At 37.4% G+C, this 25,541-nt stretch overlaps 1 protein-coding gene across 1 annotated transcript in view; it reads right to left on the reverse strand.

The window, feature by feature from the left end:
• Positions 1-25,541, reverse strand: part of Ttc17 (tetratricopeptide repeat domain 17) — a 90,590-nt gene that overhangs the window by 52,210 nt on the left and 12,839 nt on the right. The window contains exons 2-16 of the mRNA XM_010612533.2: positions 25,398-25,487; positions 19,567-19,736; positions 18,823-18,934; positions 18,449-18,580; positions 13,346-13,455; positions 12,656-12,800; positions 12,085-12,224; positions 10,472-10,632; positions 9,054-9,166; positions 6,923-7,069; positions 5,436-5,551; positions 5,114-5,279; positions 3,922-3,999; positions 3,563-3,787; positions 306-492 (exon numbers count right to left, since the gene is read on the reverse strand). Coding sequence (XP_010610835.1) covers positions 306-492; positions 3,563-3,787; positions 3,922-3,999; positions 5,114-5,279; positions 5,436-5,551; positions 6,923-7,069; positions 9,054-9,166; positions 10,472-10,632; positions 12,085-12,224; positions 12,656-12,800; positions 13,346-13,455; positions 18,449-18,580; positions 18,823-18,934; positions 19,567-19,736; positions 25,398-25,475 — 2,080 coding nt within the window. The 5' untranslated portion in view covers positions 25,476-25,487. The remainder of the gene's footprint in view (positions 1-305; positions 493-3,562; positions 3,788-3,921; positions 4,000-5,113; positions 5,280-5,435; positions 5,552-6,922; positions 7,070-9,053; positions 9,167-10,471; positions 10,633-12,084; positions 12,225-12,655; positions 12,801-13,345; positions 13,456-18,448; positions 18,581-18,822; positions 18,935-19,566; positions 19,737-25,397; positions 25,488-25,541) is intronic.

Below are 25,541 nucleotides of genomic sequence, written 5' to 3' on the forward strand. Positions count from 1 at the left end.
TTTTTTTTTTTTTTGGTACCAGGGATTGAACTCTGGTCTTTGCGCTTGCAAGGCAGGCCACCAAACTGCTGAGCTAAATCCCTGGCCCACTATACACTTTCTTAATCAGGATTCTAGGAGAAGTTGAGTCATAAAACTTTAAGGTATCTATACCAAGTAATGAATTAATTGCTTTTCTTTGTTTACAGAAGCACACTATTTAAAATCCTTGGGAAAAACTGAGAAAATTATTTTCTGTGTTCTGTGGATCAGAATAAGAACTCTAGTTGGGCTCACGATTTTGCCAGCATTTAGTAGCTGCTTACCACTGCAAACGGAAGAGCTGATGTTGTACAGAAATGGATAAAACTGCATACAGCGGATCAACTTCAGGCTGTTTTCACATTCTGGACATTTGGTGGTTAATTTCAAGGCCTGTCTGAAGGCTTCAAGCGCCCCAGTGATATTCTTCAAAGCAAGGTAAGCATTTCCCAGGCTCAAAAAGGTCAGGGGCTAGAAAGAAAACCATAAGTAAAGAAAATATTAGCAAAATGTTCATGAGTATTTTCTGAGAGTTACAAAACCCGGACAGTGTATCTTTTGGCTTTTCTTAGGTTACCTCAGTAAGGATCACTACCAACTCTCCATTTGATTTACATCAGCCAACTGTAAACTGTGTAACGTATGTGAATGAATTTTTTACCTTTTTACTGAGACAAAAACTTACAAAAGTGTGTAGTATATCCTAGTCTTATGTAAACAATTCAATGAATTTTAAAAATCTGACTATATCCCCCATACAGTAACTAAGACTCAGCTCAAGATATAAAACATTTAGAATGTTTCTAGTATACCAGGAGGTTCCTTAGTTGATGCAAGCCCACCCCAAGAGTAGCCAATGTTGCTGTATGGCTTCCATCACCATAAATTAACTTCACCTGTTCTTGAGTTTCATATAAATGGAATTACACAGCACATTCTCTTATATGCATATAGATCATGTAGCCTTTCATAGCTTCTTTCACACAATCCAAAATTTACTGATGTTTTTGTGCATATGGTGGTTCATTCTTTTCTTCCCAAATGATTTGTAATGTTCCATTGTATGACTGTACCGTGGTTGTTCATCCATTCTCCTAAAGACTGGCATTTGGGCTGCTTCTAGCTTCTGGCTATTATGAATAAAGCTATAAGGAATATTCTTGTATCTTTTGCTGGGTTTACTGTATTAATTTTCTTGGGACAGATAATACCTAATGTACCATAGAGTTGGCATATATTTAGATTTATTTATTTATTTATTTTTTTTTTTATTGAGTTTATTGGTACATTTAGGGATACAGTACAGTTACATTCATTGTTGGGATCATGTACCTTTACATGGCAAGTCTTGATTCTCATTTTTTTCCCCTTACCTCTGCCCTCCCTTCACCCCCTCCTCCCCTCCCCATCTACAAACACTTTATTTTCATCTTTTCATTCTCTCACATTTTTTTCTTTTCCCTTTTTGTTCTTCCCCTACGTATCACACCTTCCCTACACCTTTAGCTCCTTTCCTCCCGGCATATATTTAGATTTAATAGATACAACCAAGACCACTCTATAGAAACAAAAACAAAGTAAGAATATTTTCAAGTTCTTGTGAAGATGCAACAGAAATCAAAATTGAGGAGACTGAATAGTTTAAGGGTGATTTTTAAAAGTAAGCTAAAAAGGCAAAGGAAATATTTTTAACATGACAGGAAACAACTGTGCAAAGCTTTTCATACATAAATAAATTCCAACAAAATGAATATGCAAACTCTTTAAAAATATGACTGAAAGATAAAATACTGTACAATAGAAGTGACATTTTTAAACAAGCAAATTTGTTATATAAATATTAACAGAGAGACAGTATAACATCACTAAAGAGTATGAGCTCTGTGACCAGTTTCCCTGAGTTCAAATCCAAGCTTAGCAAATCCTGTAATTTTCCTGTTAGTTTCCTTATCTACCAAAGAGTCAATTCTATCTCACAGGGTTGCTATGATAACTAAATACAAAATGCTGGGTAACATGTAACAAAGCTAACAAAATATTTATTCTTTCATTGATTAGTAATCTCACTTAGCAATCTTAGCTAAGGACATTATCTAGAATACAGAAAAAGAATCTTGTAGAAAACTGTATTACTGGTAATAACTAAGCATTGTTAACACCTAACAAATAACTTGTAGCGTGTTAATTCAGTGAATTTTTCTACAACCATTTAAACTGATGGCTTTAAAAACCATGTAGCAATAAATGTATTAATGAAACAAGCTTTAAGGGTCACTAGTATAGTAAAGTTGCAAGACTATGAAATATTTTCATAGAAGACACGCTTACCAATTAGTACTTCTAAATGTTGGCAGTTGGGGAGCAAGTGCTGGTAAAGGTGTATTTTTGATGTATCCACCCTGATCCATGGATTTGTCTTTTTAATTTCTTGTTGCAGTACCACCATATTTAACAGTTAAAATTTTAGATCTCTAGGAAGTTCTTCTTTCTTCACAGAAATACTACCTAACAGCCTTGGCTGGTAGCAGTGGAAAGTGAAACTTAAGTGGTTATCATGGGACTACAGCTGTACTGAGCCTTCCAATTAGACGTCTACTTCATCACATCTGTGTTTTATATACTTGTATAACCTGTTCTTATACCAGCAACTGGCACATAGTAAGCATCAGATAAATAGTTGATGTACTTAGTGGGAACTTGACCTATTAAACAGACATTATAAAGTTTTGCCTAAAATCCAGTTGTGAGTTCGTGTATAGGGACTGTAAACTTTTTAAAAAATCCACCTGTAAATTTATGTATTTCAAAAGAAACTATTTAAAACAGGCAGTATTTTGTCTTCACACTTAAAATTCTAGTTTTGGAATACCTTAAATAAACTAAACAATTCATGCATCTTTTCAAAGGATCCTAAGGATAAAGAAATACAAACCTGTAGGCATTGAGATCGATTTAATTTATTTTTATCACAACTGTATTTCATCGAACTTAGATGACAACAGTTATGCATCCTGATTTCAGACATGCTAAAGTATGGGGAAAAAAGAAAAGTGGTACCCTTGATATTAGAGCTAGTGACTTCATGTGGGAGGTTCAGGGCATGAACATTAATCTATCTATTTATTCTTATCAAAACAACTTTAAAACTGTGTGCAGGCTTGGATGGTATAAATATAGCTTATAAATTAGAGCTATAAAATAGTGTACATAATATTAAGCAGTGAGCACACGGTGATGAGGATAAAATAAGAACCAGGTGTTTCCAACTGACTTAAAAAAAGTAGCAGCATGTTTTTACAGCTGTATCATTCTTTTTTAAATGTAAGTTTCTTTAAAAAGTTAACTGTGTAGTTATAAATCCTTTTTTTATTAAAATTTATAAAGATAAGACAGAAATAATTTATGTTCACTCTTGAAACATGCAAATTCTGCCCTGAAAAACAAAGCATGACATTTTTATGCCCTTTCTAGAAAAACAGAAATTGTACTACAAAACAGTTCCCCCGCATAGTATATGAAACTACAGTCCATCCATCCTCACCTCAGAGCTATTGACAGCCAAAGCATGAAGCAGCAGCTTGGTGGCATCAAGATGGAGGCCGTAGTGAATCAAAAGGTTGGCCAAGTTGACAAGAGGAATGTCCTGGTATTGAAGTGGAGCTAGATTCAAAGCCCTCTGAAGACAAGCAATGGCAAAGGTGCTATTTCCTACTGCTCTCCAGTACAGCCCAGCTTCATTGAGAATGAGCCAGATAGGAGCATTGGGCTGGAAATGCCAAGGCACACTTCAGTTAGTTAAAAGGTACAGTACTTGAGTAGGATCTTTAATAAATACATTTTAACTTTTAGTTACAATTACTAAGCACTGTAAGTTTCAGGTGTTCTAAGTAAACAACTCACCTTATTAATAGCGTGAAATAAGAAAGACCCAATTTCTTCTTCTGGGACAGTATAGTTATTAATACGGGAAAGCAAAATCTGAAAACATCAAAAGGAAGACTGACTCAATTGAAAATAAAAAGGGAAGACATCTGAACAGAATTTGTCTTTACCTGGACAGAGGCAGCTTAGGAACAGTTACTCTGAATAGATATTTATAATATATAGAAGGAGCTCACTGACATACCAACAGCTGTTGACCTGCTCACACATATGCACTAGTTTCCTTTAACTAAAAAGAGTACACACCCACACACATTAGCACAGCCACATACATACGTGATAATTCACCTTATCCCAGTAGTGTCAAGAACCGAATGAGAAATTATTCAGAAGACAATATGCAATAATACCTGATGTGATAAAAATCTGTCTTCCCTCATTGGAAAGTACCCGATTCCCCTTAATCTACTTTCTCTTCCTGTAGCATTAGGTAACTGTGAACAACTCTAATGCAAAGAATACGGTCTTATTTACCTCTGTATTCCAAATACAAAACAGTAGCTGGAAAATGATTTTTTTTTTTTTTGCCTCAGTAAATGTTTACCAAATATAAGTAGTAACTGCTTATACTTTTGACATTTTTTTAAAAAAGGTGGTCATGATGGTGTTTTTTTTTTCTTCAAGAAAGGCTATGTAATAGTATGTAGTATAGATCAACATTCTGTAATGAAATATTCTTGGTCATACATAATATGAATTAAATAAAACAGCATAACAGAACTTATTTATAATTTTACAGAGTGGTTATCAAATTGATACCTATTCCTATGGCCAAAGCAGGGCTGGCGAGGACAGGGGAACAGAACCTTCAAACTTTGTTTATATAAACTTCTGGAGGACTGAGGGGTACACAGTGGTCAGAATGGCCTCTGTGAGACGGGCTCTACAAGGTAAAGAGTTCTACCAGAGGGTCCAAAGAACAAAGACTGCTCAGTTGGTTTATGCAAACAGCAGTCCCAAGGAACACTTGCCTGGCGCTCCCTTATTAGCACGCCTGAATTCTCAATCATTTCAATTCTCTAACTCTATCCTTGAGTTTTATAAATGTAAAGCTCTACTACGGACTCCTCTCAAATTCTTGTTCCATCAAAGCGGCTTCGGAAGTCACCCAGAATGGACGGCAATAAACACCAGCCTAAGGGAGCCTTACTTTTCGTGCATGGTCATCTGGTATTTTGGCTTTCAGATCCATGCGGACCTCTAATTCTTTGACTAAGTAGGACAGAGTGTGGCTTTTTCTGAAGTCAGTTATGGAACAGTCAGGGGTTTGGGCCTCTTCTTCTGAAGAATAATCATCACTGCTGAGTTCGTGGATCCTGGCACAAGAAAAAGGAACAAGATTCATATTTTCAAAGTTTGAGTGAGTTCAAGATAAAGACTTAACCTTTCAAGTCCAAGGCTGGTGCTCTCAAAGAACCGCCAGATGACAACCATGCAGAATCAGGTGCTTTGCCAAATCCATCAGCACTTGCCTGAGTCCTTTGTTCTCCGGAGGCAGAAAATATGTTGGCAATTCCCTGCCAACAGGGACTCTGGGGTAGCTCTCTGTACAATCTGCTCTTTTAGGCCACAGAATACTCTGTTTGTCCTAAGAAAGAAACAAAGCTGCTCATAAACCTCTTTAGGCTATTTCAACATGATAAATTGCTAAAAGAATTTGGGTCTATTAGGGAAACTGAACAGAAATGTAGTATTTCAAGATAAATACACTGTGGTAGATTCATTCCAAAGCACTCTTTCTACTGCAGATTTTCAGTCTCAATCAGTCATCCCATCGCCTCACCACAGACTGGCTGAAGGCTGGGCAGACCTAAGCCAGCTGAGCCAGCGAGACACCGATTTGATTGGGGTTTGTGGGAAAGAAAAGCAAGTCTTAGTTTCCTCTGCTACTTATGAACAAAAAGGATGCTGTTCAAGCTGCTGCTTGTGCTCTCATCTTACGATCATTAGGAAAAAAAGTTTTCTGATAAAATCATACTGAGTATGGCAGAGTGAAGAAAAAAGGACAGAAATGAGTCACTGATGATATTGGTGACCCAGAGTCAACCAAATCTGAAGTTTTACCCCACTTCTGGACTTTCCATATTAAGGACAATTTTTCTTTTAGTTTAAGTCAATTTTGGACACAGTTTGTGACTTACGGACACATATGCTCATAAAATTGGTACAGGAAACTTTTTCTTTGCAAACACCAAGATGACAACTGTTTTTTGACTTATAAAATTTTAATCTTTCTAAATATAAATAACTATAGCAGAGGCCTGCTAAAATTATATCCTGAAGCTATCAAATTTTGAGGAGCGTATATTATAGATAATTAAATCTAAGTGGCTGTTTAAATTTTGTTAGAATAAATTAGTTCTAGTGAATAAAAAAGGCCTCTGTCCTCAAACCTTGGCACTGCTATCAGCCAACATATAATTTCTGGCCTAGATACGAGTATGTGCCACTGTCTTCCACTAGAATGTAAGCTCCAAGAGACAAGGAACTTGCCTAAGACCTTCCTAGCACCAGCCAGCCGCGCAGGGGGAGTGCAATAAAAGAATGCTGATTAAATATGTACAGATGTACACTTAGGTCATATTTAGTTGGTAATTATACTCAGAGTGCAGAGTGATGTACAGAGAGGGTCTCGCCATTTAGCCCAGGGTAGCCTTGCATTCGTGATCCTATTGTCTCAGCCTTCTGAGTGCTGGGATTATAGGTGTGCACTCAAAATGCAAAGCTAACCAAACCAGTGTTCCTACCTGCCCCATTTAACTGGGAAGAACTCAAGGCAGAGGCTGTGTCTTACTTGTCTCTCAACAAACAGATGACTTCTATTTGCTAGCACTTTAATACATGTTAGGTGCACTGGCATGACAGCAGTGGGGCCGTGCTCAGCAGTGGGGCTGAGGGCCACTGCTTTACAAGGTCTTGTCCATCAGAGAAAAGCATTCTTCACCCTCTAAAAACGTACCCGATATGTGTCAGAGTCCTGGCCCCACACCCAGAGAACAGAGTGGGCTATGGGGGAAGACCTGACTGAGTCACTGACACCACTCTGATTTGTAGGAACGTCGAAGTTCACAGATGTCATACTGGAGGTTGATGAATCCTCACCAAACTAGAAAATGAAAAGAAAAGCTCAATCCAATTGTGAGTAGAAAAGGAGTTATGACCAACATTTAACGCAAATTAAAAAAAAGCTACTGAATATTCATGATGAGTGAGACATCAGAAAGAGGGTCAGCAATGAAATAACCAGCTCTTTTAATTTTAAGAATTACTACAGTAGTCTCTCATGGAAAATGCATGGTTAGCGATTTTCAGTCAATTTTGCTACTGTAGTATGAGAAAAGCAGCAAGGATTACCTTCCTTTTCCTTTACTTCCTTTCTATGATTTATTTCTTTTGAGGTTTAATGATTAACTCATTTAGATATTTGGTTCATTATGCCCTTCCCTCGCCCAGTCAAAAGTGATTACTACTCTGAAATATAATTAGTGTGCTGTGGGTGGAGGCAAGGAAGAAAAGCATTCTTAAGGGTTTAATGTAACTGTCACTTAAGAGATTATACTCTCCTGTCAATCGATTCTAAATACAAGCTTTAGAGGTGTGGGCAAAATGAGGAGATGGAAGGGAAATGAGGAAATGAAAAACATAATAGCCTTCCCCTAAACCAAGGTAAACAATGTCTGATATACTGTAAGACACCATAGTTCTTGTGCATTTCTGAAACCTCATTAGGTAAGGAGAACAGGACTGGGGATGGAATGGAATAGGAAAGGCATGAGAAAAAGATATGAAATATGATGAATTTGGAAATCTAGGTCTTTAAGAATGAAAAAAATTTTTCACAATACAGTGGTAATATAATTTTATGAATATGGATTATTGGAAGCTACACCAGTGCAGGACAGTTCTGAAACCATAAAAACATCCAAAAATCACAATGGGCTTTAACCTTTTTCCTTCTTAAATATTCCTTTTTATCCCCCCTTAAAATGCTTGGATTTTAGTTAGGAGGCTACAGTCCCCAATTTTGTAACTCTGACCTTCCTTTATTCCTTCTTTTGAAAACTAAAGGAGACTGCTAGGAACTGTTGTTTTACAAAAATCAGAGGAAGCTTTTGATCCACATTACTACTTCCTTTGTTGTTGTTGTTGTTTTTTTTTTTTGGCACTGGGGATCGAACTCAGGTCTTTGTGAGGCAGGTGCCAGAATCTCTGAGCTAAATCCCTGGCCCACTACTTCCATTCTTAAATAGCTTCCAATTTCTGTTTTTTACTCTTTCCCAACACAGTCTGGGTTTCTTTAGATTAAAAAGGCTCTATAATTTATGATTTATCTTCCTAGTGGTGCTTTCCTGATTTCTTTGCTAAGCTGCTTCTCTGTGGAAATTTCTATATCTATGATAGGGCATGACAGGTCTTACCTAAGATAGTATGAATACTGTCTCATTTTCAGTATCTTTTTGTAGGAGATTTGGAATTCTGGTTGTGCTCATTCCCGTGTCACTTATTCAGCATCAGCAACAGCTTCACGCTATTCAGTATCATTGTATTTATGTATTAGCTCTTCCCAATGAGATAGGCTAGGATGGCATGTGTGTGTGCGTGTGTGTGCAGAGACCAAAAGGTAACAGAAGGTATGCATCTAGCAATGGTGCTCAATAACAATTTTCTGTAGCTCATGATAATTTTGCTATGTTTTTGGTTGAGGTAAACTAACTGGACTGATGAATTCAGGAAAGAGCTCTCTTTCAAAGTTAACATAGGTGTACTATAAAGGGCTCAGAGGGAAGATAAAAATTTTGAATTAAATAGTAGCAACAGTTCAATTCTATCTCCTATGGGAAAGAAGAAAATAATCAAATACATATGTATACTCATTCACAGAAATACTTCAGGGAATGGAATGTTATCCATGTGGTAACTCAGTATTCATGACAAAATCTAACTTCATAAACGCAGTAGATACATAAAAATCTTAGAGATTTAAATGATACAAAGTTTGGGGATCAGATATACAAGAAATCAAGGGGAAGAACATGGTATTGCTCTTAGATATGCAAAAGTTAAGAAGCAGAAGTGATCAAGAAAAAGACCTGAACATAGTCCACGTTTTCAAAGATATCTCCTCGGTGGTAGCGCACAGGCTGGTCCCACTGGCAATGTAAGCTATGCTGCTGGTTGACCAGCCGGCATATTTGATGATTTCCTGAAATAAGACAGAAATTACACAAATCATGAGCATAGTCTGCAGTGCCCATGAGCTTTTCTTAGTCCAAGCCATTCCATTTTAACTCTGTGTACGTAAGAGGATAGCACAGTACTTATTCCAAGGGTATTTATATAGAGGAACTTGTTACTAATTAAGTCAATTCCAAAGAAGCTCCAGGCTCCATCTGTAAAACAAAAGGCTCCCCAAGATGATCATGGAGGTATCTTGTGCCAATTATACTCTGACTGTAAAATCCATTGGATAGTCTGAAAGGACACTGGCTATGTCTCTGGAGAGAAAACGCCCTTATGTATTTCCTAATTCTGTTTCAAATTTGTATGTAAGAGCTCCGATTACATTTTAGGATAGACCAGCAATAAATCATCTAAAGAATGAACATATTCTTTATACTCAGATCATAAAATGTTCAGGGCTAAGGTTCAAAAGTTAAGAGGCTTGTCACACCAATGTGTTTATCAAGGGAAGATGTGATTTAAGGAACTCAAGGAACTCTATTCATTTATTCTCTGGTGTCAACTTGCCAGATCTGCTCCTCTGGGATTTAATCCAAATGAAACGTTCTGGATATAACTCAAGTTCCCCCTCTGGGGTCACTAGTGGTTCTATTTTCTGGGTCGCAAACACTAAGATTTTAATAACAGCCACGTATCATTTTTTCAGAAAAAAACTGTGCTCATAAACAACTGCATATAACTCTGGAAATAATTTCAGAGCTCCCTGAAACTAACGCATTGCCCAGGTTAAGAATTCTCACCAGACACAACTCTAATTTAAAAATCTTCTACAATGGTGTTTGCTTTTAAGGTTATGAGGGGGGACAAAAAAAGATGTTTAACTCTGTCGCCCAGGTTAGCTGACGAGTACGTATGTGCTACTTCTCTGTGTGTCTGGCTTGTGTCTGCATAGTGTAGGGTCTTGTTAGTCACGGGGCAGTTTTTACACCACCAGCACCTTTAGATTTGCGAGCTTCTTAAGAAGGCAGAATCTCAGGCCCCTCCTCAGACCCATGAATCAGGATCTGCGTTTTAACAAGATCGCCTGCAGATAAGAAACACAAGATTCTAAAAATCTAAGAGACTTGGATTTGGTTTCAATATGTGAATAAAAGGGCAACCCGGCGAGCCCCCAGGCATGCCATATAATTACCATAATGAGTCTGATCTTAAGATCGAGGGAAGTCATAAATGCAACTACATGCTCCTTAAGGTTGGGTATTACGGGTGAGCCATGCTAGCACTGGATTTCCTGACCTGTCTTTAATAACGTGGCACTGCCACTTACCTAACTGCGCTTCTTTTGCCATCTGAGTCTCGTGGATGATATTTCTTAAGATTTGCTCTTCCTGAATCAGCTTGTGCTTCTCCAGGATCTCCTGCTGTCGCAGGTAATGGTCGTGCTGCTTCTGATACTCTTTTAACTCATTCAGTGTTCGCTGGAGGGATCTTCACATTTTTCAAGACCACAAAAAAAGATCTTTAAAATTATGAATTTTTAAAAACCTACTTAGATGCACAGCATTTCTGGTTCTCAGCAGCAATTATTTTTTCTTTTTATTTAACCCAAAACTATCTTGTTCAAGAGTAACAAGGCTAAACATGGTAAATGTCATTCTTTTACTTGAGAATGAAACATGAACGCAAAAACACTTTTTCTAAAGATGACCACGTTAATGTCAGATGGTGCCCTGGACTTTTTCAGCTGCCATAAAAAATACACCACACTGTCCTGTTTTCCCACGGGAGCCACGGTGGGGGGGGCAGGCGGGAGAGGAAGCCAATGTGGTTCCTCCAGTTCTTGTCAGAGCTGAGCTCTGTCCCTTCTCAAAAACCCAATCCTCTGATGCTCCTTTTCTCTTCATCCATCAATAAAACCACCCTGTCAAATACTTACTACATCTTCGTGGTGAAATGCATATATTTACTCTAACTGAAACATTACATAAGGTTTTCACGTATTGAGGCTTCACATGGTACCCCAAAAATATGTACAATTTTATGTTTTTTCTACATCAGTTAAAAGATAAATTTAGGGCTGGGGATGGTAGCTCAGTGATAAGGAGCACCCGCCTAGCATATGTGAAGCGCTGGGTTTCATCCTCAGCACTGCTAAGTAAGTAAATAAGTGGCTAAATAAAGCATAGGGAGCTAAATTATTAAGAGCACAATAATGGAAGAAGCTCGACCAGAGTAAGTTCTGAGTAGGTAAAAAAGAAGCCTGACATAAATAAGCAAGTTATCATTCTTTATACTATATTATGCTAAAGCAGATTGGAAAATATGTAAATATAAAAGTTTAATGAGCTCTAAATCTCTACTTAATCTCATAATAACCAAAATGCACTCAAAATATTAAAGCTAATCCTGAAATGAATAATTCACTTCTGAGTTATGTGAAGTTTTTAACTGGCCTATAATTTATGGAATCAAACATACTTTATTAAGTATACTGCAAGGACTAAGTACAAGAAATTCCATTACTGTATAATTTAATAGACAAGTCTGATTAAAATGTGGGCCAAATAATGTCTCTCAGTGTCACTTAACTAATAAAAGAACAGTCTAATCCTAGAAGCCAAAGGGGGAAAAGATCAAATATTGCATTATGTGTGATTTTACTGATACAGTAGTCCATGAAGGTAAAAATGTCATCAACAGCCTCAGCTCCATTTTCCTTGGTAACAGTAATTCATGGTCAAAATTGTGGAGAATTAAATGCAAACATTCTCTATACAACCACTGGATTGTGTTCAACAAAACATTTGGAGAAAAGTAATAGGATTTGCAGTAGTGAAGGGGTTTCTTTCTTAACTCTCACGATCAGGTAAACAGCATAGTGCCCTCCAGGTCCACCTGAGGATTTGCAGTGCTTTCTGCAAAACGTTTCCCCCTAATTACCTATGTTGAGCTTCCAATTTCTGCTCCAGTTTTTGCTGACAGAGGACAGCATGCTTCCTCTTTAGAGCTTGCTCAAACCCAGGTTTGGCCTGCAAAGCATGGTCATAACAGAGCACCGAGTGGTTATATTCCCCCAGCATCTGAAGAGACAAACATGGACACACAAATATACACACACGGGGGAACAGAAGTTAGCCAGGGCTTTCCCTGCAGCTGCTGAAACACCTGATGATTTATGAAATCACATCTACATTTCACTCTACAGAGAACGTCACTCTTGTCAGTGACCAAATCCCCATTATATGAAGGCGTGCTATAGGGGGAAGGCACTGCTTTCCTTAAGTTTATCCCGTCCAGTTAAAGTTCCAATCAGTTTCATTGTTTTTCTTTTCTTGTCTAGCGACTAGGACCATTACGATATAGTATTGGACCAAGTCCCTTAATTTCTTTATTTCCACTGTCTAGAGCAAAAGAAGAAGGGAAAAGAGAAACATTCTGTTGAGAAAACAAAGAACAGAAAACCCTGAAAGCAGCAACTGGTACAGCTCATGAAACAAAAAGGAGTATTTACTGCATATATGTTCCCCAGCGTGTAGTAGCCGGTGAAGGAGTCACTGTCGTCCAGGGCCGCGTGCACCACGACAGCGGCGTCAGCGGAGAAGTGTGCTCTGTGCAGCACATTGGCTAAATTGACCAAAGCTATGTCTTTGTGATGCCTAAAAGAAGACAAATGCAGCTAGATGTTAGGAGAGAAACACGTGCTCCACGGTGATGCATCATTAGCCGACACTACACTCAGGAAGATCACTTTAAGTATACTTAGAAAAGAGAACGCACTGAGAAAGTAAGAATCATAATGTTTCATTTGCAAATTACTGACAGTGCTTACTCCATCCGACAATGATAGATTACGCCACAAGGGTCAAGGTCTGGCAGAAACTTTACAACCTGTTTAGTGCTTGTTTTGAGAAAAGTTACACGTATGATAATCGCTCCAGTCAAGGTCCTCACATGCATGTCTCAAGGGAATCACAGGCATCTACCTTACATATATGTATATTTTTTCTTCTTTAATGGAAATTGTAAAATATAATTATTATACAGTTCTCACTTTGAACTTTTGTGATGGGACTGATTTCTTTGAGTAAGAGATGGAGGAGGGGGTCAGGATAATGCCATGCTGTTACTTTCTTATGTCTCACGTCTTTAAGTGTCCTGAGTATGTGGAAAGTCAGGAGGTCCAGATGAAGAGAAATCTTACCTAGAAGAGAAATGAAGCGCTCGCATGGCACATTCCACTACTTGATATGGTTCATTTTTTATTCTCCAGTAAAATGAAGCCATGTTATATAGCACCCATGAAGAAGCATTCTACAGATTAAACAAAACAATTGACAAAACTCAAGGTCTTTAATTGAAAACATTCAAAATGAGCATCAATACTCTTAACTCTTCTGAAATTCAAGATGAAGAAGTACAAGACTATTTATAGTCACAAGAAAGCAAATGTATGAATAAGCTATTTCTGCCCATAGAGCCCCCTGATCACGAGCTACTGAGTAGCCAGAGGTGTGAACTTCATAGAGAGATCATCCAACTCCAGGCTACCATTCCTGGGGGAAATAGAGCTGAAAAGCTCATGCAGCCACAGCTTGTTGGACCATACTTGAGAACTTTAGAAAATAAGGCTTAATATATTTAGAAATGCCAAAAACAGAGAGAAAGAGAAAGGAAGGAAGGAAGGAAAGGAAAAAGAAAGAGAGAAAGAAAGAAAAGGAAAAGCAAGGGAGGAAAAGAAAAAAGAAAAGATGCCAGTGGCTTTAATATGAAATTACTGAAATTAATGTTTTATACGATATGTAATCTTTTTTTTGGTACCAGGGATCGAACTCAGGACCTTGCGCTTGTAATGCAGGCAGAACCACTGAGCTAAATCCCTGGCCCCATAAGATATTGTTTACGTAATATCTGAGTAAAGATACAAATTTAGCAAAATAGGCATATGCTTTCCTTTTTTTTTCTTTTTTTTTTTTGGTACAGGGGATTGAACTCGGGTCCTTGTGCTTGCAAGGCAGGCCACTGAACCGCTGAGCTAAATCCCCAGCGCAGGCATATGCTTTCTTTAAAGATGAATTTTTATTTGTCATTTTCTTATGAGTGTTCAGAATCTAACTGAAACCTTCAAAGTGTTAAAAACAATCTTAAGTATACAGTAATTAAGTACATTATTTAGTCAAGTTGAAAAGTTCAGATACACTTCTCCCTTCATGGTTGGGACTTTTTATCTTCTAAGATATTCTGAACTTCGACCACCTAAACGTCAAAACAACGCTGGGAGTGGTGGTGCCCACCTGTTATCCTAGCTGCTTGGGAAGCGGAGGGAGGACTGCAAATTTGAGCCTGGTTGGGCAACTTGGTTAGACTTTGTATTAAAAAAATAAATAAATAAAAAGGGCTAGGGAGGTATCTCAGTAGTAAAGTGCTTGCCTTACTACGTAAAAAACCCTAGGTTCAATCCATAGTACTAGTACTGCAAAAAAAAAAGGGTCCAAATACTGAACTGGACCATGTCAAAAATTCAGTTCAAACCCCAGTAGACAAAGCTTTAAATTTCTGCTTTGGGGAAAAAAAAAACCCATAAAGTTTAAAATAAATGGGGAAACATATTTGCAATATACATAGCCCACCAATAAATGGCAGTTCACCATACTAATAAATGCCCGGAAGCTAACAGATACCACTTCGAGCGCCTCTTACAATGACAGATAGAGGCCAAAGGTAACTTGTGTTTATCTCATGATGACTCAATACATTTAGTATTAAAATATTTATAGAAGTTATTCTTTTCCTGATGTATACATTTTTTTATGGACTCTGTACATGACAGTCACGTTTAATATCTTTATAAAGAGCTCATTAAAAATCTAAACACAAAGATAAAGAAAGAGAAAAAAAATAATGGGCCAAAAATATAAATAGATGATTCAAAAATACCAAATAGCCAATAAGCATGTGAACCATCTAATGTCATAAAAGAAACAGACACTTTAAAGCTACGGGTTTTCTTATTGCAAACAAGAAAAGGTTAAAAAGAATGTCAGTACTTACTGTTAGTTACACTGTACTATACATTAACTTCCAGTACTAACTGTAGAAATGTTAAGCTACTGCAGCACTTCTGAGAACAGTTTGACAAAATATATGTAAAAAGCCTTAAAAACATTATTACCCTTTGACCCACACACTTAAATTAATAAATATGCATCCGATGGGAGTAAATTTTAACTATATATATATACACCAAAACCCAAAGAAATATATTATAAAAGCAAGTTTTGAAAATTATAATGTTTACTTTCTCTTACAGATTTTTATAAAGTCTAAAGTTTTTACAGGGTTAATTGTTTCATTAAAAAATTCCTGTTAATATAATTTACATATGATTATTTAAAATATTTGTAAGATTAAATAAGTATAACCGCATTATTTATCTGTAAACATCCTATCTTTCAGGAAAGGATATGAGTTTTCAGTGATACAATTACAAATTCTGGCACCATGAACAACAATCAACCGTGAACTTCTCTCTGTGGTTGCTTCAGGACAGTACATTGCTCCATAATCCCCTTGCGGACTGGTTTTGGTCTTCTTTTTGGTAGCTTTATTGAGAACATTTTTTTTCTCCTCAGATCAACAAATGCTTTTATTTTTAGCTTTCATTTTCAGACTTTACATTATAAATTGGGACAAAGAGTTCAATTACAAATTCTACATGAATTCTTAAAAAGATTATAATAGCAGAGTACACAGCATAGCATCCGGAGGTAAGAGAAAAATGTATTTCTACAGAAAGATCTTTCTATAAGATTGCTTATGAAATCCTCCCAAATCTTTACACAGTCTGATACCGTTGTGAATTACGCTCTGCTCCTGTGAACACTCTTCCCTTGACTCTTAGGATACCACGTTGTTCAGGACACCATTTTGTCTCTTTTGCTGGCTTGAGAGCCACAGGTGGGAGCACCCCAGGACCGAGATGGGCTTCTTTCAAACTTCATTCTCCCCCAGTGACGTTCTCAGTCCATGCCCCATCTAATCACCATCTTCTACCTGGGCCCCAGCTCGGATCCTAAGCCCCTTTAGGAATTTCAAATTTGACATACAAACCCTGCTCCTACTTCAAGTTGCCCAACTCAAAAAGTGGCAGGTCATCCTTGACTCCTCTTCTGCCTTCACTCCTCACTGTGACTTGTCAGCTTCTAAACTCCTAAACATATTCTGAAGTTCAAGTCTTTCCATTTCCATTATTAAAACATTTCTACTTGCAGTCATTTCCAGATGACCTGCATCTCTCTCTCCAACTACTTTCTAACTATTTCCAGTTTTGATCTCTTCCGTCACTTTTCCACAGAGTAATCAGTGGTCCTTTCAAAAATATTAATGTGAGTTGTAGCACTCCTCTGTGCCAGCTCTGCAGTACACCTGGAATAAAATCTAAAACCCTTACATCAGTTTTCAGAGACTGCATAATCTGGCCCTGGTCTGTTCTCTGGTTTCACTCTACCGTCCTCCCTCCTGCTCACCAGATTCCAGCCATATTGGCCTGAATTTTGTTAGGTGACACCAGCTATGATCCAATGAATGTCTGTGTCGCCCAAGTTCTCTACAGGGCCTGTGAAGAGGAGATAAGGGGTAACTGAGGTCAGAAGCGGTGACAGGTACCCTCAGGAAGAAAGGAGACGAAGCCCTCATCTCTGTCTTCACACATGTACACAGACAGCAGCCCATGTGAGGACACAATGGGAAGGTAACTGTCTGCAAGCCAGAAGAGATTCTCCATTAGGAACCAGGACAATAGGAAATATATTTCTGTTGTTCAGGCTGCTCAGTCTACGGTACGGAAAAATATATATTTGTCTTTGTCCCATGTTCCTGACACACAGCTCCTAAAAGCACTGGAAGCCAGGAGTGATAGGAGTGTTTTTTGTATGATAAGGAGATGACCGCCTGGGAACCCAGATGGCTTAGGATAGGTGCTGGTCCCAGAAAAACAAAGCCCTGCTTGGAGCTGAACTTTCTATTCTGCCACAAATACCAGAAAGGGGAAAGGGCTAGGGATTGAGTTTGGAGGGCTTCCAGGCTGTTAAGACACAGAGGTGCTAGGCAGTCACAATGCTCACAGCAGACAGAATTGCTGTGCTCTCCGCATTACTCAGCAAGTTCTGCCTTTCAGAAGTACGATAACTGTGCTTCCAAAATAATCATAGAGTGCATTTAAAAATCAAACTATTTTCTTGCTTTTATCTAAAAATTCCTTTCTTGAAGCACACAGCTGGGTACCTGAATAAGCTACATAAATGCTGTTTAAAGTATGCATTTTTTAAAAATACCACTATAATACTACTTAGAAACTAACCTGCATTTTTTGGTACTCCTGCATAGAGAAAACCAAAAAATGTGTTCTAAATTCCCACATTATCCTGAATGATACATTTACATTCTTGAGTCTTGTCATATAATTTCTTGCTTCTTCTACTTTACTTTTTCTCTCCCACATCCTCCCAAGATGGGAGTCTCCTTACGTTTGTCCACACTGGTTTCAAACTCCTGGGCTCATGGATCCTCCTGCCTCAGTTTCCCAAGTGGCTGAGACTACAGCCAGGTGCCACCACGCCCAGTTCCCTACTTCAGAGTTTTAAAACAGATATTTCCTTAAAAAACATTACGGAAGGGCTGGGCGTGGTGGCGCATGCCTATAATCCCAGCACTCAGGAGGCTGAGGCAGGTGGATCGCTGTGAGTTCGAGACCAGCCTGGGCTACATAGTGAGTTCCAGGTCAGTCTGAACTACATAGTGAGACCCTGTCTCAAAAAAACAAACAAACAAAAAAAAAGGCTTTAAAAAAAAATTACGGAAGATTTTATTGTTGGTGGTGATTCTTTTTCTGGTTCAGAGAACAGTTATAATCTATCTATTATGGACAGATACAGCACTGTTAAAACTTTTCTCTACATTCAATATATGTAAACACAGTTGCATATATTAGCTTATTATTTCTTTTTTTGATGAATTATTTTGATAAAAATTTATTTGTATCTCTTCTTGATAAAGGAAACTAGTCTATTTGTGTTTGAAATACAGTATATATAACATAATAATTTTTTTTTTTTTGGTACCGGGGATTGAATTCGGGTTCTTACGCTAGCAAGGCAGGCCACCAAACCGCTGAGCTAAATCCCCGGCCCTAGAACATAATAATTTTGGATTGGGAATAATAACAATACAAATGGGAAGGTATTTTTTTTGGGAGAAAAACATTTTCTGTTTGCAGAGACTCTAGCTCGCTAAGTCACTGATGACTTACCTTCTGCAGGCCCTCATGAATGAGGTGACCTATGTCATCTATACTCCTTCCTAACCGCTTAGATAAATACGTGAAGATTGGATCTTCTTTAGGCAACAGAGGAGCAGAAAGATTAACTCTCTCTTGTACACCCTAGAAAAGAAAAAGATTGAAAAACGTGGTCAAAGGATATGACAGGATACAAAAGATCAGAAGTAATTGAGCATCTTGCGGCATTTATTTTGAAAAGTATGAAGCAGGATATGTTTGTCAAATTATAAAGCTATTTGGAAGGAGAGAGGAAAAACAGTTTTTATAAGCAAGAGATCAAAGAAAAGAAAAATGTAGCAAAACAAAGCAGAACAAAACAGAAATCTGTGATGTTCCCTACTTACTCGCAAGTGCTGGAATGCATGTATACTATATGGAAGTTCTAGAATTTTCGTACAGTCGGGCTGCTCGGGATCTGGCGGGACAGGAGATTCTGCGTCTATATAATCTTCAGGGCTAAGATCAAGAAGCAAAAAGCAAGAAATGAATGAAGGATATGAAAAACAGTACTTCAAGAAATTTTCCTCATACTCTCATAGCATCTTAACTTTATAACCAATATTAATCAACATTTGTACCTTTTCACATAGCTGCATAAGAAGTCAATTATTTTGGGAATTCAAATTAAAGGAGTAAGTCAAGAATTAAAAAATAGCAGTAACTCACAGAATGCTGAGATTGTGGTTTTCAAAATGGAGATAGTGTAACACTGCTAAATTCTTCGCAGAAATGTTAAACCTAATTAAACTTCCGGTTACAGCCTCTTTAATTTTTACAGTTACTGATTTTCAAATACTTTTTGCAATGTGGTAGATTGAAACAACTGTTCTGATTTGTACTTATGTGACCTTTCTGAGAAACATTTTTCCCCATGTTCACTGGCCACTTATATTTTATTTTTTACTATAACTTTCTACTGTGGTGTTAAATATTTTTAGTTGTTTTATAAGAATTCTATATGCAGCATATATTGTGAACTTTGAAATTTCAATCAACTTTCTTATGATTATTGCACAAATAATTTCTTACCGACTTGAGAAAGATCTGTTAGGAAAAACAACTTTACTTGTGGAAGGAAACTTCTTTACCTAATGTCTTTGCTCTCCAAAGTTATGTATGTTCCGTCATATAGGTCCAGGTCTCCTAAGGGCACCTTGGCTTTGATGCAGTCTGGATCTTCTTTATTATGTCTCTGTTCCAGTCCTGTGTCTCTGTCCTCGTTCTCCTCTATGTGAATTTTTTGAGCAACTAATTGCTTCTGTTGAGAAGAAAATAAGAACTGAACGGATTCTTACCTCAGTCTAGAGAACAGTAAAGACAAACAATGTAGTAAGTGTTCGAGAAGTCAGACAATCCTCTATAGAGAAGACAGGAGTTCTGAAAATGCTTTGTTAACTTGCTTAACATACATAAGTTTCTCTGAGAAGGCGCCCATATATGGAATGTAACAGACCACAGCACTTAACAATGTTTATATGTGAGAACCTCTGTAGCATGGCTACCTGTACAGCAGACCACTGACTGACTTCCCTGGCACAGAATAGCTCTATAATTAAACTTCCTTGGCCTGTCCAAACCTGGAAGGTTGCTGCAATCCTTCAGGCGATTTCAGGTTCTGCTATTGGTACCTGGGTATTCTGGGTGAATTCCTTACACATTTATCTTTTCTAAACACACAGAGGAATAACATACACATCCTTCACTCCATCACCCTGCCTAACACACATTATCATTTATCATACATTGAACACATATATCTATCTATAGACTGATTGATCGATCTCTATTTTTTTTTTTTTTTTGTACCAGAGATCCAACTCCAGACCTTGTGCTTGTGAGGGAGGCACAGTGTGCTACAAGCTAAATCCCCGGCTCTAACTTGCTATTTTTTTAAAAAGGACAAAAAAGAATTAAAAATCTTATTTACTACCTTCTAAGTCCCTCTCCCTTCCCAAGGTCAGCACAATCCTGAACTCATGCATCATTTCATATATAGTCTTACAAAATATACTGTATAACCTTTTCCCCTTAAATATTACTTTCATGATAAATCAATAATTTTTAAAATTTCACATAAAAGGTACACAGAATGTGCTACTCTTCAACTTTTAACTTATTTTGAGATTTATCTACACTGTAGTTCTAATATTTTGATGTTAATGTATGTCAAAAAAGTATCCGTTTTGCTGTAAATATTAAAGTTGCTTCCTTTTTTTGCTATAATATTCTTAAAAGACCTCTTTGTGCACATGTGTAGAAGTTCTAGCAGGCATACAAATAGATGATCCTACAGGATATACATTTTCCAATTGATTTAGACACGTAAATCTGTTCTTCATACTAATTATAACAATTAGAATTCTACCAGCACATCACAATATCCACATTCCCACAACAAACATTTATCAACATTTACTTTTGTCATGCTTCTAAATGAATACTACTCTGATGGGTATGCAATATCTTGACATAATTGTTGTATTATTGTGACTGACTTGACAGACTGACTTCTAGACAACTACGCACCATTATTCTGGACTCTGGCTTAGGCAATGCAACTTGTTCTGACCAATGCAACATGAGAAGTCCCACGTGGCTCTTTTGTGGGAAGCTTTTCTAGAACCAGGGTATGTTCTACCCTGTTTTTCTCCCTCTGCTACTGAGAATGACAAGGTATACGGGTAGCAGCTACTCTGTTGAGTCTGGGGCCTGGCTTATGGATCAGAGTGACATGGCCCAAAACCCTAAACGGCTCAAAATGATCATTTAGCCTGACCTGTTTTCAGCTGGTAAGATTTTGGATTCTTACTAAGAGAAACAGATCTCATGATCTATTTGCTATTTTTCCCTCATACCCTGCCATTTTTCTGTATTTGTACTACCCTGTCCTACTGAACTCAAACCTGGCCATGTGATTTGCTTTGGTCAATGGAGTGGAGAAGTATGTGATCTCTCAGTAGAAACTACCTACCTACCTATCTACCTACTTACCTACCTACGTAACTACTTAAATTATTGAGACAGGGTCTCACTAAACTACCCAGGCTGGCCTCCTATAGCTGAACTGAGAAAGAAACCCAATAGATAATCTGAGTTTCAATTAGTGAATTTATTCTGCTTCTATTTATTGGGATTGTTCTTCTTTTTTTTTTTTTTTTGAGACAGGGTTTCACTATGTACTTGAGACTGACCTGGAACTCACTATGTAGCCCAGGCTGGTCTCGAACTCACAGCGATCCTCCTGCCTCAGCCTCCCAAGTGCTGGGATTACAGGCATGAGCCACCATGCCCGGCTCTTTAGTATGTTTTTGAAAGAAAAGACTCTTTGTGAAACAAAACTGCATGCATAAAAAGTACTAATTTTATACATAGAAAGTACTAGTTCCATAATATCAATACCTAAACTGTCTGCAACTTCCCAATTGTTTCTACCCTCTTTTAAAAAATCAAGAGTACAATCACATACTAAATTGCTTGATATATCCAAGTTTCCATTCTTTTAATTTATTTGTTACAGAAATTGAGTTGTTTGTCCTGCGGTCTGCCACACTACAGGAATTTGCTGAGTCATCAAGGTTTATTTAACATGTTCCTTTGTCCTGCGTATTTCTTGAGTAATGACAGTAAGATTTAGGGTAATAGCATTCCTGCGTCACGAATCTCTGCCTGCAGATTTCTCCTCGGAATAGTATCTTAAGTAAAAAAAAAGATACAGAATCACAAATGAAACCAATTATTTTGAAAAACAATTTATATTATAGTTTTTTTTGAGGGGGGCTACTGGGGATTGAACTTGGGTCCTTGGCTTTTCAGGCAGGCGCTGGAACCACTGAGCTAAATCCCTGGCCCTGTATTATAGTTTCATTAGATTTCTTTTGCAAGACTACTTAAAAGATGATGACATGCTTAGTTTGTAATATATTTGCTAATAAACTATCAAATAGGATTTTTATGTACTTTACTTATTCTTGAATATGACTAAACTGTCTAACCATCACTGAACATGCTCCAAGGTAATTAACTGTTTATCTAGTTTTACCTTTTGGAGTATTGTTAAACACATCCTTAAATAATATTTAGCAACTTTTAAAATATAATAACTTTTATATCAAGATTTTAAACTCAGCACTACACATCCACTAGGTTTATTTTTCTTCTTATAGAAATATATCCTTAGTGTTTCCTTTTAAGTGAGGGTCTGTGGCTAATAAAACATTTTGTACATCAAATATTTACTTTGCCTGCATTCTAGAATAACTGTTAAAGGAATAAAAGCTCCTAGTTTGACTAACTTGCCCTTAGAACTCTGAGGATATTCTTCCACCGTCTTCTGGTGTCCGATAAGTCTATCTGAATGTCACTGCTTTGTAGACAAGCTGTTGCATCTGTCTCATGGCTTTAAGTCTTTCACGGCTACGAGCGTCTATCTTCAGCCCAGACCTTTCTCCAGGAGTCCACACTTGAACAACCGACTCTCACCTTAGTATCTATACCTGGATGAGCAACAGGCACACACCAGAGCCAAACTCTTCCCCAGTCCTGCGCCTCCTTCAGTCTTCTCTAGCTCAGCTGCCGTGAACTTCATCCCTGCAATCAGTCAGGGCCCAAAACCACAGGAATTCCTTCTCCTCCTCTATCTCTCTCTCGACCATGTCATGACCATCAGACATCATCTAGTAGTTTTGTGGCCACTTCCAGGTTCTACCCTGTTCCAAATCTAGAATCAGATCTTCCAGTTTGGGACTTTCTACCCTAGGGTAACACTCTAATGTGAAAGGATATTCAGGAAACCGAGAAACCAAGTACTGAACTTATGGATGATTTGGTTCCCACTGTGGTCATCAGGTTTTGCTGTCTTTTCTGCTATTTTCCCTCAGACTCTCTGTGTGCAGACTGGCTCTGCCCTAGTGTTCAAGAGTTAAGTCGATCTGTTCTTTCATCTTATATGGAATAAAGTCAGTCTCTTACACGGAGTAAGGTCAGAGCCGAAATGCCAAAAACAACAGGCTGCTTTGGCCTTAGAGTCCAAAGAGTTTGTCCATAGCTCTGGCCATACTTCCAACGTAGCGTTTCTATTTATTTCTGCCTCATGCAGATGCATATATCGCTTCTAAGTCTGACTACCCTTTATTTTGATACCTACATTTGCATTTTCGCTGTCATTGCTGTGTGTATGCTAAATACAAACTCCTATACGGCCTTAGGGGAAAAACTGTAGTCAGTATTCTTCATTTGCACTTTACCTACTTACTGAATGGTATTTGTCACTACATATCACCTAATTTAAACCTTCTATTTGTATCACACTGCCTACTAAAAAAGATAGCAATAAACATTTATTGTGCTTATGCATCTAAAAATAACTACTCTTCATTGCACTTTTTTGAACACTGTTTAAAATAAATACAGATCATGCTTCCAAGTATGAAGCCCTATAATTATACCTACTGTTGTATCCTTAGTATTAATAAAAAATTAGCACTTCCAGATCTATGAGTGATAAAACCAGTAGCAGTAAGGTGAGAGACTATTTTAAAAATGTCGACATATTCTAGCTCTGTAAATATTCTAAAGGTACTACTACATATACAGAGCTGATTAATGTGTGTTAATATTAATATGTGTTTCCCTCTTAGAAATTAAAGAAATACAAATTTGTAACTATTTGTAGACCTACACATGCTGATGAATGTACTGGTCTGATATATGTAAAATCTGGGACTTTCATGTAATTAGAAAAATGAGTACCACCCTGGCATAACAGGTATGTGAGCTTTTAGTTCAGAGATAAGCCTTTTTACCTCTGGTTTTGCTGTACTTTGCTTTATGAGTTCAGGCAACTCATTATCTCTCAGGTTTAACTATCTCCTTGCTTCTAAAATGATGATTTTTATAATTCCCTCTAGCTCTAAATCAACCTGATTCTTTTGTTATCAATCCTATGTACTCTCAAATAGTTTTCTAACTCCCACTTGACAATTTGGTTTACTTACCCTACAATTTAGTTTCTTTAAAATTTGGATTCAACTTATACAGTAACTTTTAGGGAGTGTTTTCATGAGAAAAAAGTAGTTTTTCAAATAAATCAAGCAAAATCTGTTCAAGTCAATGATAAAAAAAAAAGCTCCTTACATGTCAATAAATGTGAATGGTAATATTATTAATAATCCATCTATAAGTAAATATAGGCAATTAAAAGTTATATGTTTCATGATTCTTTCATAATTTCCTATGATTTTTTAAAAAAATGTATAAAGTAACATTGAAAAAAATCTGAAACAAAAAACAAACAACACAAAGGTAAAACCAGGTTTGGGATGTAGTTCAGTTGTAGTTGCTTACTCAACTGTTTGCTTGCCATGCAAAAAGCCCTCGGTTCATTCCCCAGCACCAGAAAAATGAAAAGGTAAAACTGATGCTTGATTCATTTATTAAACAGCTTTTATTTGACTTGTAAGTGTCACCCTTTCAGGTGCAAAGTGATTAAGACTTTCCACTTCAACCACAGAATACACCACAGCAAGACCCTAGTTTTCATTATTCACAAATGAACACAAGTTACAATTTTTCTGTTACTAAAACTTTCTTTTTCCTATTTTACCCAACTCCTCTTTTAAGAATATCATCATAGATTATTATCCTCTTTCTACTCGATGGAAAAACAAACACACAAATTCTGTTTAAGGATGAATGAATGAAGAGTCAATTACACACCCTGCGAGATTAGTCAGTCTTACTACTGCTTACAAATCACTTTGATAAGCTGGTTTAAAAAAACAAAACATGATCTAAAGGTATTCCTTCAGAAGTCAGAAGAATCAGGCTACAGAAATAACACGCTTTAGGTTTTCCTGGAACATAGGAATGGCTCCACTGAGTTGCACGTTTCAGCTGCAGATCACACGCCCAGTTGCCTCACCTCCAGTTCTCTGAGGTAGTTCACTGTTGTTTCTTGTCTCATTAGTATGACTAAGTCATGGGGATGCTTCAAGTTCATTGGGGAATCCACCTACAAGCAAGCCATAAACAAGTAAATAAAACTCACATTTCATTCATGTCTGCT

This window comes from Fukomys damarensis, unplaced genomic scaffold (assembly GCF_012274545.1).
Source record: "Fukomys damarensis isolate Sample0158 unplaced genomic scaffold, DMR_v1.0_HiC HiC_scaffold_27, whole genome shotgun sequence".
Classification (NCBI taxonomy): domain Eukaryota; kingdom Metazoa; phylum Chordata; class Mammalia; order Rodentia; family Bathyergidae; genus Fukomys; species Fukomys damarensis.